This window comes from Heterocephalus glaber, unplaced genomic scaffold (assembly GCF_053883595.1).
Source record: "Heterocephalus glaber isolate CG9 unplaced genomic scaffold, H.glaber_assembly_v1.0 deba00001733, whole genome shotgun sequence".
NCBI lineage: Eukaryota > Metazoa > Chordata > Mammalia > Rodentia > Bathyergidae > Heterocephalus > Heterocephalus glaber.
Genome location: NW_028258444.1, coordinates 18541375 through 18554706, shown reverse-complemented (window position 1 = coordinate 18554706; position 13332 = coordinate 18541375). Strand labels below are relative to the sequence as shown.

General features: G+C 47.4%; 1 protein-coding gene across 1 annotated transcript; it reads right to left on the bottom strand.

The window, feature by feature from the left end:
• Window positions 1-7397: 7397 nt before the first annotated feature.
• Dnajc22 (DnaJ heat shock protein family (Hsp40) member C22) lies at window positions 7398-10636 on the bottom strand. The gene is given in 6 exon segments (XM_087200137.1): window positions 7398-7749; window positions 7751-7806; window positions 7808-7849; window positions 9391-10349; window positions 10445-10517; window positions 10618-10636. Coding segments are annotated over 4 exon segments (1026 nt in total). The 5' UTR covers window positions 10231-10349; window positions 10445-10517; window positions 10618-10636; the 3' UTR covers window positions 7398-7661.
• Window positions 10637-13332: the final 2696 nt, after the last annotated feature.

Below are 13332 nucleotides of genomic sequence, written 5' to 3'. Positions count from 1 at the left end.
AGCCTCCCAAGTGCTGGGATTACAAGTGTGTGCCACTATACCCAGTGAAAGGACTGTTTTTAATAACACCAGGAGCATTGAACACTGTGGAATAAAATATTACTCAGTTTCGGACAACATCTGACTATCCTCAGAATTGAGATGGATGCACAATAGAACTGCCATGACCTGGTGAAAGCACTCCCAGGATGACCAGACCCTCTATTCCTGTTAAAAATCAAATATAGGGCCAGGGATTTAGGTCAGTGGTTCCGATGCCTGCCTCGCAAGTGTAAGGACCCGAGTTCGATCCTTGGTACCAAAAAAAAAAAAACAACAAATATAAAAATCTCATCCTTTCAGCCAGGTGTGTGGTACATATTTGTAATCCCAGCACTCAGGTGGCTGAGGCAGGAGGTGAGTTCAAAGCCAGATTGAACTACATAGTGAGTACAAGGACAGCCTGAACTAATAGGGAGACCTTCTCTCAAAGAAACAAAAACAAAAATCCCTCAGTCTTTCATCCCAACAGAACGGTCCTCTGTTGGATTTGCCCTCTTCTCTTGCAGTGTATCAATAAACTCCTAACTTTTCTATATTCCTGACTTTGGTAAATTCTTTTTACCACCCATGACATCAGCCTTTCACATGCTTCCTCAGCCTCACAAGGTAACCAGTACCAAGGGGAAAAAAGGGCAGAAACAGGGCTCCATCTGTCACTTCTTTGGCCTCTTCATTCTACCAAACTGTAGTGCTTCCTTAAACTCAGAAGGGAAGACTTAAGAAGGATTGGAGATAAAGAGTGGGTTCTCACCAAGGAAATTTATTTCCTTCCTTTCTTCCTTCCTCCCTTTCTTCTTTCCTTTCTTGCAGTACTGAGGGTAAAACCAGGGCCTTCTCACTGAACTATATCTCTAGCTCCTTTTTAATTTTCATTTTGAGATAGGATCTTACTAAATTGACCAGGTTGACCTTGAACCTGTGATCCTCGTGCCTCACTCCCCAAAGTGCTGGAGTTACAGGTATGCACCACCACACCCTGTTTAAGGGCCCTCATTTCTTTCTCTCTCTCTCTTTCTCTTTCTTTCTTTCTTTTTCTCATTCTCATTCTTCCTTTCTTTCTTGCTTTCTTTCCCCATTCAAGCAAAAGAGAAATAGTCATCTGTGAGGCAAGCTGCTTTCCAGATTCTGTGCTGTGTGGTGTTCTGGCTGGAGGCTTTCTCAATTCCCTTCCAACTCTTCAAGGGGTCTGTGAATTATTCATTTGTGGGAATGAGAGAATATGAAATCCCTGGATTCCATTAAATAAACTATGAGAGAGAATAAGGATAATTCATTATGAAAATCTTGGATTTGTTATTATTTTACCAAATTTCTGCTTTCAACTGGTTTTCATTATGTCAGCTCCTTCGGGAAGCAAGAAAACCTCTCAGGGATTTTAATGTCCCAAGGGTTAGTGGAAAGTAAAATTCCCTTCCAAAAGTTCTAGATTTGTATGATTCTGTGCCATTGCTACTTCCTTCCTTTCAAAAACTGGCTGGGTTATATCACTATTACATATAGGAACAGATCCCCTCGAAGGGTGGGTGATAAGGTCTCAATTTCAGTACTGTTCACAAGCCAGGACCAGAAGTGGAAGTCCAAGCATGATTTAACCAGGAAGTCTTGGCTGGGCATGGAGGCACAACCCTATAATCCCAGCACTCAGGAGACTGAGGCAGTAGGATCACCATGAGGTCAAGGTCAGCCTGGGCTACATAGTGACTTCAAGGCTAGCCTAAACTACATGGCGAGACCCTGTCTCAAAATATAAAATAACAGGGCCGGGAATTTAGCTCAGTGGTGCCGCCACCTGCCTTGCAAGCCCAAGGTTCTGAGCTCAATCCCCAGTATCAAAAAATAAAAATAAAAATAAATTTTAAAAAAGTAAAACAACACACACACCAAAAAAAAATCAGGAAGATTTTTCTACTAGGAGGTAAAGATTCTGTGTGTGTCTGAGCTACATTCCCAGCCTTTTTTTTTTTCCTTAAGCTTCTGAGACTGAGTGTTACTGGAAGTTGCTAAATTACCTAGGCTGAGCTCAAATTTGCAATTATCCTGTCTCAGCCTCCCAGAGTGCTGGGATTATGGACTTGGATCACTGTCCTCAGCTTTCAACCCCCATTATAGATGTTAATTCAATAGACACTCAGCTTGTTTACTTATAAAGGCTGGAAAGGGGGAAGAGAGCTACTAGTCATACTCGCCGGCTCTGTATATACTATCTTCCTGATCAACACTTTTTTTTTTTTGGTACTGGGGATCGAACTCGGGTCCTTAGGCTTGCACAGCAGGCAGTGAAACCACTGAGCTAAATCCCCAGCCCAACACTTTTTTTTTTTTTTTCCCCAGTACCAGGGATTGAAGTCAGGTTCTTTAAATCCCTGGCCCTTCAAGCCTTTAAAAGTAGATACTTTCGGGCCGGGGATTTAGGTCAGTGGTTTCACCACCTGGTGCGTAAGCACAAGGACTGGGGTTCGATCCCTGGTACCAAAAAAAAAAAAAAAGATACTTTCATCTCAGTTTTAGAGGAAACTGAGGCTCTAAGAGGGTAAAGAAACCCAAACTCCACAGTTAGAAAATCATGGACCAGATCCAAATCCTAATGTCAATCTTTCTGACTGTCAAGCTCATACTCGAGATCAAAGGATAAGTCTTAGGCTGGGTAATATTATCTACAACACTTATTACAATGGGTTAAGGTTTCTAACAAGCAAGGATCAACAAAATAGATTAGAAAGAGACAAATAGGAACACAATGTTTAAAAATAGGGGCTAGGGCTGGGGATTTAGCTCAGTGGCAACACGTCTGCCTTGCAAGCGCAAGGTCCTCAGTTCAATCCCTGGTACCAAATAAATAAATAAATAAATAAATAAATAAATAAAAAATAGGGGCTAGACTCGGTGGCACATGCCTGTAGTCCCAGCACTTGGGAGGCTGAAGCAGGAGGACTGGCATGAGTTCCAGGCTGGCCTGGGCTACAAAGTGAGTTCAAGGTCAGCCTGAACGACAAAGTGAGACCCTGTCTAAAATAAATAAATAAAAATAGGTAGAGAATATGATTAAGCAATTCACTGAAGAGGAAATGCAAATGCCCAGTAAACATTTGAAAATGCTCAACTTCAATGGAAACAAAGTCTTTGTAAATAGGGAAGGGTGGAGGGGGTGAAGGGAGGGCAGGGAAACGGGGAAAAAATAAGAACCAAGATACATTATGTAAAGGTACAAGATCCCAATGATGAATGTAACTGTATTGTATACCTAAAATGTACTAATAAACTTAATGAAAAAAATTCTTGGCATTAAAAAAATAAATAAATAAGGTGAGAAAAAAAAATGCTCAACTTCACTAGGAGTCAGGGAAATACAAATTAAAGTAATTAAATATTATTCTCACCCCATCATCGTCACAAAAATTTTACAGAAGGGTAACACTGCTTGCTAGTTACAAAAGAAAAGTTTACTTTCTTTCTTTTTCATTTTGGTACCAGGGATCGAATTCAGGACCTTGTGTTTGTGAGGCAGGAGCCGTATTTATTTATTTTTTTAGGCAGGGTCTCGCTCTGTAGTTCAGGCTGGCCTGGAATTCCTGATGATCCTCCTGCCTTGGCCATGCACTATCATACCATTTCCCTAGCTCAAATTTAAAATATGCATTCTGTTTGACCCCATATTATCACGTATTGGAATGTAGGTTTTTTTTTTTTAAAAGCATCAGTACTGTAGTGGATTAACTAATGGTCAACTTGTAAAGCCCAGCTGAACTGAATCAGTGTGTTTGGGCATGGAAGACCCACCTGAGGTTTGTTACCAACAGCCATAAAACAAGAACTGGAAGGCCAAAAAAAGAACTGGAGGGCCGGGGATTTACCTCAGTGGTTCCTTCGCCTGCCTCGAAAGTGCAAGGTCCCGAGTTCGATCCCTAGTACCAAAAAAAAAAAAAAAAAAAAAAGAAAAGAACTGGAGGGGATGATCCTGGGCTGTTGATTTTCTAGAAGCCTGCTGCAGATGGGTCTCCTGATGCAAACTAGGCTGTTCTCATTGGAGGAGGAGGAGCTCAGGGGCCTCTCTATTGCTGGGAATGGCTGCTGTTTTTGTCAGGGGAGCTCTGATCTTTACTGTGAGCATCATTTTCTGGCTCCGATGTGGATCCTTCAGCTTGGTGGCACAAATCCTTCATCCCACTGGCATAGGTTTTCGGGCTTCCATCACTGGCCTTTGGGCCTTCTGGGGGCAGATCCTCAACACGGACAAGTATGAGACATTGCCATGGGCTCTTGGCCACCGGCTGGACTCGTGGAGGACACTGCCTTGGACTCTAAGCCTTTACCTAGACTTCTGTGGGACATTGCTGGGATCCAGGCCCTCGGCTAGATTCTTTGGGCCTCTCTAGTGTGCAGTTAATCTCTTGCACTATTTGCATTTGACTTTTGGGGTACTTATCATAAAATAATCCTATAAATTATGTGTCCTGTAATTAATGTATTCCCTTGCCAAAACCCTGACTACAACATAGCCTATGAAAATACTTCATTAAAATTCCTGGGCCGGGGATTTAGCTCAACGGTTTCGCCGCCTGCTGCGCAAGCGCAAGGACCCGAATTCAATCCCCGGTACCAAAAAAAAAAAAAATTCCCTGTGATAATTTGACAAAGTTTTCAAAGAAAATGTATATCAGTTTTTGCGAATTTAAAAAGGTGCAAAAGTTAATTTGGTTTTGAAATCACACCATAAAGTAAATTCTTTGGCAAAATTTTTTAAAGTATTTTTAATATATGAATACTAAGGAAATAGCTACAATTTTTCTTTTCATTTCCTTTTCTTTTTTCTTGTTTTTCTTTGGGAAGGAATCTTGCTATGTTGCTCAGTCTAGTCTCTTCATTTCTGGGCTCAAGTGACATTCCTGCCTCAGCCTCCCAAGTGCTAGAATTATAGGCTTGAATCACCAAGCCTGACAGCAAGTTTTCTTTTCTTTAAGTTTTCTTTCATTTGTAGAGAGCTGGGGATTCAGTTGGGCATTCAGGAGGACTAGAGACCAAAACCATGAGTTAAAATTATGCATCTTTACTACCATTTTCTTGCTCTTTGTGTGTGTGCATCCATTACACTTTTCTTTTTTCTGGGTGTTAGCTTTGGGTAATGTATGTATATATTAAGTTGGGGATGTAGCTGTGTGGTAGAACACATGCTTAGCAAATGTGCAAAAGGGTTCCACCCCTATTACTGAAAAAAAAAAGTAGAATTATATGGGCTGGGGATTTAGCTCAGTGGTACTTTGCCTGCCTTTCAAGGGCAAGGTCCTGAGTTCCATCCCCGGTGCCCCCCCCCCAAAAGTAGAGTTATGTCAGTGGAGGAGTCCAGGGAATTTCACTCTAAAATATGACACCTTGATATGCTGGTTATTTTCAATTAAAGACCTTGGAAATCTGGGTGTCATGGCTGTGTCTAGAGGTCCCCCAAAGCCTCATGTGGTCATAGGTGGGGCTTTTTCACAGGTGGCTGGATCTAGAGTGTGTGACACTGGGAGTGATTCACGGTGCAATGCTAGGCTCAAGGGCACTAGGATTAAGGGTGTGGGTGCCACCTTCGTAAGTAGCCTGGATAAGATACAGGGGACAGAAAGAGCTGTGATTGTCCCTTGCTTGTTTTGCTACCTTCTGTCCACCATGAGTTTTTTCTCCTCTGTGACACCTGTCTGCCATGCCACCCTGCCTTGGAGCCAGCTGATTATGGACCGACACCTCTACAAACTGTGAGCTAAATAAACCTTTCCTCCCTTATCCTGTAGGTGTTGGGTATTGTCTCGGCAATAAGAAAAGTAACTAAGACCCTGAATATGGTAGTAATGCCTGCAATCCCGGTGCTCTGGGAGGCTGAGGCAAGAGGATCGTAATTTTAGTCTAGCCTGGGCAACTTAGTGACCTATTGACACCCTGTATCAAAATTTTACAAAAGTGATGGTGGGGGTGGGTAGGGATAGACCTCAGAGCAAAAGCTCTGGGTTCAGTGCCCATTACTGCAGGAAAAAAAAGTTAACAAGTAAAAAAATAAAACCCTTTGGACAACAGCGAATGCTGGAAAGGACGGTTTTCTATAATGTTCTTTTATTTCCCCAAAGACTAACCAGCAAAAGAAGAAAACAACTGTTGCTTATGGTGGTGCATGCCTGTAATCCCAGCACTCAGGAAGCTGAGGCCAGCATGTACTACAGAATAAGACTAGGTTATTTGAGGTCACACTCCTGCAATTCCCCCCATGCATGTTAATAAGTTTGTATCTTTTTTCCTGTTAATCTGCCTATTATCAGTACATTACCTCCTTGATGCATCAGAACATTCAACCCTAGTAAGCTGGTGTTCTCTACAAGGATAATTGTTTTTTTGGTACCGGGGATCAAACTCAGGACCTTGTGCTTTCGAGGCAGGCACCTGAACCACTGAGCTAATCCCCAGCCCAATTTTTTTTTGAGACAGGATCTCACTTCATAGTTCAGTCTAGCCTTGAACTCACTATGTAGCCTAGGCTAGCCTTGAACTCACGGTGATCCTCCTGCCTCAGCCTGTAGAGTGGTGCTATTACAGTCATGTGCCACCATGCCCAGCTCTATTAGGTAAGTTTTAAGCACTTCCTACAAAACTGCTCTATTCCACAGCTGCTTGTTTCTTCTTCTTTTTTTTTTTTTGGTACCGGGGATCGAACTCGGTGCTTGTTTCTTCTTGAAAAAAAAGTATAGCTGCTAGAAAATTCTCCTGTAAATGGAATTAAATTTTTTTCTAAAATTTTGAAATCTACCCCTAGTCTCACCACTTGGCAATCTACAGAATAGAGTGAATCCTTCAATCCCAGTATCTGACAGGCTGAGACAGGAAGACTGCAACTTCAAGGACAGCTTGAGCTATACAGTGAAACCTCGTCTCAAAAAGCAAGAAAACAAATGTTGAGGACTGGGAATGTAGTTCAGAGGTAGAGTGCTTGCCTAGAATATACAAGTGCATTTAAAAAGTTAAATAGCACTTGAGAGGCTGAGGCAGAAGGATCACCACAAGTTCAAGGTCAGCCTGGGCTACATAGTGAATTCAAAGCAGCCTGAACTGCATAATGAGAGCCTGTAGGAGGGGAGAGGGAGGGGGAGGGGAGTTAAGTTCCTCTATCACATATTAATGTACCAGGGGTGGGTAAAATGTGATGTATTCTGCCAGGGATTGTGGTACATATTTGTAATCCCAGTCATACAGGAGGCTGAGGTAGGAAGATCATAAGTTCAAGATTAGCCTAGGCAACTCAGCAAGACCTGATCTCAAAAAAAAATAAAGAGGACTGGGGGTGTACCTTAATGTTAGATCCCCAGAACCACAGAGGAGAAAAAGATGCTGTATTCTTTGAAAGGTATTTATTTGTAGTATGTCTTTTACTCTCTGGTTTTAAGAAAATATAGTCAAGGACGCAAGAGTCAAGAATTCAGAAATTCAGAACACAAGTATATTTTCTACCACACTCTTCCTCACCCCTTTAGGGTTTTCTTCATCTCCACCACAAGCAGACAGTTTAACAGTGCTGGGATGCCCCATATGGCCAAGTCAGACTTGGGATGAGCAGCCCAGCTCTGCTGGGAAGAGTCCATCCCAGCGGAAGCCACTTCTCACCTCCAGGCCCCCCTGGACTTCCTGCACTGACTCAGGACTTCATACACAGCCTGGATCTCCAGGAAATTCCTCTGGGCCTCCTCTCTGCTGCTTGTTGTGATCAGGATGCCAGACCTTCACTAGCTCCTGTAACGCCCGCCCGGTGTATTTCTTCATTTGTTGCCTTCTCCAAAAGGCCCAAAACCTTGGGGAAACAGAAGCCAACAAATTAAGCCAGTTCGCTGGTGTACGCCTGTAATCGCAGCACTTGGGAGCCTGAGGCAGGAGGATTGCTGGAAGTTTGAGGCCAGCCTGGGCTACATAGTGAGTTCAAGGCCAGCCTGAACTTCACAGTGAGACCTTGTCTCAAAAAACCCCCCAAAACAAGCAAAAACAAAGAAACCAACAAATTAGAGTCTCACAAGTTGTCAGGGTTCCTGGGTCCCTTCTTGCTCTTTTGTGAAGTCAGGCCATTAATTTCTCTGGAATAGCCCAGCACCTCATTCTTTTAGGCCAGGGGTATAAATCGGTGGTAGAGCACTTGCCTAGGATGAGCAATACCCAGCACCAGAATAAAAAGAAACAAGAATTCCAAATTTGACAAGTCCAGGATTTCACACAAGGGCCAGAATTTGCCTTTAATCACTACTGCATGCTTTATTTAATTTATTTATTTATTTTTGAGACAAGGTCTCACTATGTAGCCCAGGCTGGCCTTGAACTCTTGGGAATCCTCCTGCCTCAGCCTCCCAAGTGCTGGGATTACAGGCGTGTGCCATGCTTGGCCAATAGTACCAAACTAGAAACAACCCAAATATTAACAGGATGAATAAATTGTGGCATAGTCCTAAAGTAGCATACTATACAACAATGAAACTATTTATAATTGCATGCAAGTATGAATAAACCTCAATGTTAAATGAAAGACACAGATACAAAAGAATATACACTGATTGCTGGGCATTTTGGTGCACGCCTGTAATTCCAGCACTTGGCAGACTGAGGCAAGAGGATCACCATGAGTTTGAGGGCAGCTTGGGCTACAAAGTGAGTTGAAGGCCAGCCTGAACTATATAGCAAGACCCTGTCTCAAAAAACCTACCAAACAGGGCCGGGATTTAGCTCAGGGGTTCCACCGCCTGCCTTGAAAGTGCAAGGTCCCAAGTTCGATCCCCGGTATGAAAAAAAAAAAAAAATGGACAAAACTTGAGCAAGGCCCTGGGTTCAATTCCTAACACTAGAAAAAAAGAGAAAGAATGGGAAAAACTAATCTATAGTGATAACCTGGGGCTAGAAATGTAACTCAGCAATAATCTCCTAGCATGTGTGAGATCCTCAGTTTAATATCCAGCATACAAGCACACACATACACACACACACAATCTACAGTGATAGAAGGCAGAATAGAGGTTACCTCAGAGGGGAATATAGGTTGGAAGGAACATAAAAGAAGCTCCTCAGTGCTGGAAATGTTTCATGCCTTGGTCTGAGTAGTAAACACATAAAACTGTACATGTTATATATGTTTTATCGCAATATCCATACACATATATTTTTCCCTCTCACCATCAGCATCTCTGTACTTCACTCATTACATCCAGAAGTACATAAAGGCCAAGACTCACTTCCTGGACCCAGCCAGTGGACATGAGAACAGTACTTCCACGTGGGAGAAACCAGCTCCAACAAGGCCCACCCTAACCTCAGAGCTGTCCCAGGCATCAACAAGAGGGAAGAAAGCCATACCTGGTATGCCAGCTGATGTTTCTCATCCTGAAAACTGTGAACAGACTCACAGACCTTCTCCCATTCCTGGAAGTAGCTGCTGTGGAGGCCAGGATCCCCAACCATGAGCCACCAGATCCGAAAAGGCAGAAAGAGGATGGACTCAATGAGGCAGTCAAGCAGGGGAAAGAAGCTGAACCAACTCAAGAAGGAGCCAAGGATTTCTGCCATGTATTTCAGGGTGGCAGCTGTGTTGCTCAGAGCACTGTAGGCCAGCGGGCCTGTGAAAGCAAGGTAAGCCAGGCCTAGCCGGTAGAGTAGCACACTGAGAGTCTCCGACTCTGCTGAGGATTTGTAGCGGCGATGCTTTTGGGCTGTGATGCTGGCAGCCAAACTGATAGGCAGAATGGCTATGGGGCGGCAGTAGAAGATGGGGGAAGTAAGGAATGCCACACCTAGAGTGCTCTTAAAGTCTGAGGTCTGGTTGCCAACAGCAGCCACCAGCAAGACCCCTAAGCCAACTGACAGTGGAAGGGCTACAATGTAGAAGTTGGCCATGGGAGAAAGACCAATCAGAGCCACAAGGCCAAAATAGATGCCCACTATCATCTGAGCTGCAAAGCGAATGGGACTCAGGGGAGGTGTTCCCTCTCCTGGGCTCTGCTTCTGCCTCTGGCCTCTGTTGGCTTCAGCTACAAATCTTGGGAGCTTCCAGAACTCCCAGAGCCAACCTAGCCCACAGCCCCCCAGGGTAAGCATCCACAGGAGGGCATGGCTGTCCCTTTCCAGGTATAGGTGGTGGAGGCCAAAAGGGCCCCCTACAGCCCAGAGAACATAGGTCACCAGGAGCCCCTTAGCCATTGTCTAGGGCAGGGGCCTCAGAACAAGTCCAGTGGAACTTGACATTGCTCAAAGTGCAGAAATCTCAGGGTCCTCTGTGAGAATTACGGCCAGCATATCCACCGAGTTATCTTCAGACCCTAAGATACAGGAAAAAAGTAGAATCATAAGACTATATCCAAGTACCAACAAAGTAACCATTTTCCCTTTAAATAAAAGTTAAGTCCAGATCTACCTGAGTGTGGTTGAAAGTGTGCTGCTAGCTGTCCCAAACTCTTGTTCCAGCACCTCAGTTCTGTTCTTTACAACTATACCAAATTCAGATTTAGGAAAGAATTTAAAAAAATTTTTCATTTGGGAAACTGATAACTTGGTGCCGGGACAAAAAAAAAAAAAGTAGAAGCTTACATTTCAGACACTGGGGATGGGAATGACGGGAGTGACAGGGAAGGACTTCGTAGGACGCCCTTTCCAAGGTTCACAAACATTTCGAAAAGTCTTGCCCCACCCCCTTAACTCCTCCATGGCTGCTCTCAGTCACCTGACCCAGGTTTTAGGTCCTAGTTTCTAGCCTTCCCATCTCTCCAGGCCAGTAAATTTTACCACCAAGTCTAACTAGAAAGGAGTCCTGAATTCTCGCCATTTAAAACGTTCTGGAAAACTTTTTTTTTTTTAAATTTTGAGACAAGATCTCGCTATGTAGTTTAGGCTGGCAATGAACTCACTATGTAGCCCAGGCTGGCCTCAAACTCGCAGCGATCCTCCTGCCTCTGCCTCCCGATCACAGGCGTGCGCAACCACGCCCGGCTTCTGGAAAACGCTTTGATCTAGATCTCATCACCCCACAACTCAACCCTCTGCTTCCGAGGCAAGCTTGGAAAAGCCTCTCCGAAGCGGCTGGACAAATCCTCAGAACCAGAGGCCAAAGCGAGCCTGCCCACTCGGCCCTCTGGGTGGAGCGGAAGCAGCCCATCCAGGCCCGCTGGCCCGGGCAGAGAGGCCGTACCTGGCGCAGGGGCTCCCAGAACGCGTCCTTTAACCGCGGGCTCAAAATGGCCCCTCGCACTCAGCTCCCACTTCCATCCAAGTGGACTTTGTCTCTGTGTCAGCTGTGTCGCGGAAGGCGGGCCTCTCCGGGCCAGGCCCCTCCCCAAACCCCTCGCTGCCCGGTGAGGATCACTTCCGGGCCTGCCCTTTCGTCCGCGCTCCCAGGTAGCCAGCCACACTCCGGGCCCGCGGGTTTCCCTCAGTCCCCTGGGGGCTGGCGCCGCGCCTCGCCCCCGTGAGCGCGCCTCCTGCAGCGCAGCACTGTGACCGCCAGGTGGCGCTGCCGAGTACAGAAGGGCGAGCCCGGCCGAGTCCTAGACCCATCCTGTGGCCAGGCACACACACAGCATTCCAGTCGATCGCTACGCGGGGGCTGCTGGCCGGAGCAAGGTAGCCTACCAGCTGTGGTCCTAAAATTAAAAAAAAAGTTTTTGATTTCCTCTTGGTACCCCTACAAATGGGAGGCTGCACTGTCTCTCTCTCCTCACTTGCTTGCCCTTCCATTCGGCCACGGATGGTCCTACTTCCAGTTCCTGAGGCAGAGACACCCACGGCCAGGCTGCAGGGAGAGACCCCCTCTGGCTTCCCTCGCTGCCCTGCCTCGGGCCTTACAGTGAGGGTGCTCCATATCTAGACCTGAGCCTGAAGAGCCCCCGGATCCATTATCCCGGGCTCCAATCCTAGGTTCAGCCCCATGACCTTGGCTAAGTCACGCCGCTTTGGGGGCCTCAATTTCTTCCACTGCAGAGGAGGGGCTTGGATCTCTCAGATCTCCCAGTCTAGATTTAAGGGCGGGGTGAGCCCTCCCAGCGGTAGGCAGCGCGCCTGAGTTCCTCCCAAACCCTCGGCCCCTCAGTCCCTACCCCGACCCGCGGAGGAAACGCGGCTCCCTCCGAGGCCGGGTCGGGCCTGGTGAGAGCACTCGTCTGGGAGGGGCCTCCGAGCGACGCCCCAGCGGCGGGCTGCGAGCGGGGCAAGAGGGGCGCTGAATAATGAATGAGACTTAATTGGGCTCGCACTGCGCGGCGGCGCGCTAAGCTTGGCAAACAGCGCGGGCGGCAGCCGCGGCCCTGGACAAACAAACTAGCTCCGCGCGCTGGGAGCCTGATGGGGACGGGGAAGGCGGCGGCGGCGGAGGAGGGCGGCTCAGAGTGCTGCGGGCTCGGGGAGGGACCCGGGGGGGCCGGGCCGGGCCGCGCTGGCGTCGCAGAGCGGGTGGAAGGGCTCGGGGCTCATCAATGCCAGCGAGGATTGGGGAGCCAGAGAAAGGAACTGTGCAGGGAGAACTGGGGACCCAAAGGTAAGACGGTGGAGGGCGGAGGAGAGAGGGCGAAGGAGCGAGGAAAAAGCGCCCGAGGGAGGGGCAGCGGGGGTGGGGAGCGGGAGGAGAGCTGTTAGGGAGAGGAAAGAGCGACGGAGGAACGAGCGAATGGAAGCGCGAGGGGCCGGGGAAGAGCAATTGGAGAAGAGTCAAGGAGAGGAATGGGAGGCGATCAGAATGAGAACTAGGGGCGGCGAGCAGGCGAGAGGCGCCCCTGCCCGCGCCTCGCCCAGCTGCGCTCCCGCCCTGGAGCTCTCTCCAGCCGCCCGCACTCACTTTGTCACAATTACGGGGCCGTCACTCGGCCCGGATTGTTTTCCCCAAATTGTTGTTCTATAAACTGGTGCGGGGTGGCAGGTGGGGGATCTGACAAGCTGAGCACGGGGTGGGGGGTGGAGGGTCTGAACGGCAGTGGGGGGCGCGCTGGTGTTTTTACCCGCAACTGGACCCGGGTCGGCCGGATGAGAATAAAGATCCATGTGGGAATTCTGAATTCCTCAGCCTTGTGGTTGATCCCGCTTTTCGTCTTCCTGGTCCCTCTCTGCCTCTGCTGCCTCGATTTCCCCAGCAGAGCGCGACAAGGACTGAAGGCCCTGGGGCGGAGGCTGGTCTAGCTGCGGCCGGAACTTCCTCGATCTCCCCTTCTCTCCTGGCCTTTCCGACCTGGATACCTGGGCTCAACCTGCAGCTTTGCCAGCCCTCTGCTCGGTCTGAAGCGCCTCCTGCCTGACCCACGCCCTCTCGCCCCTGGCCCC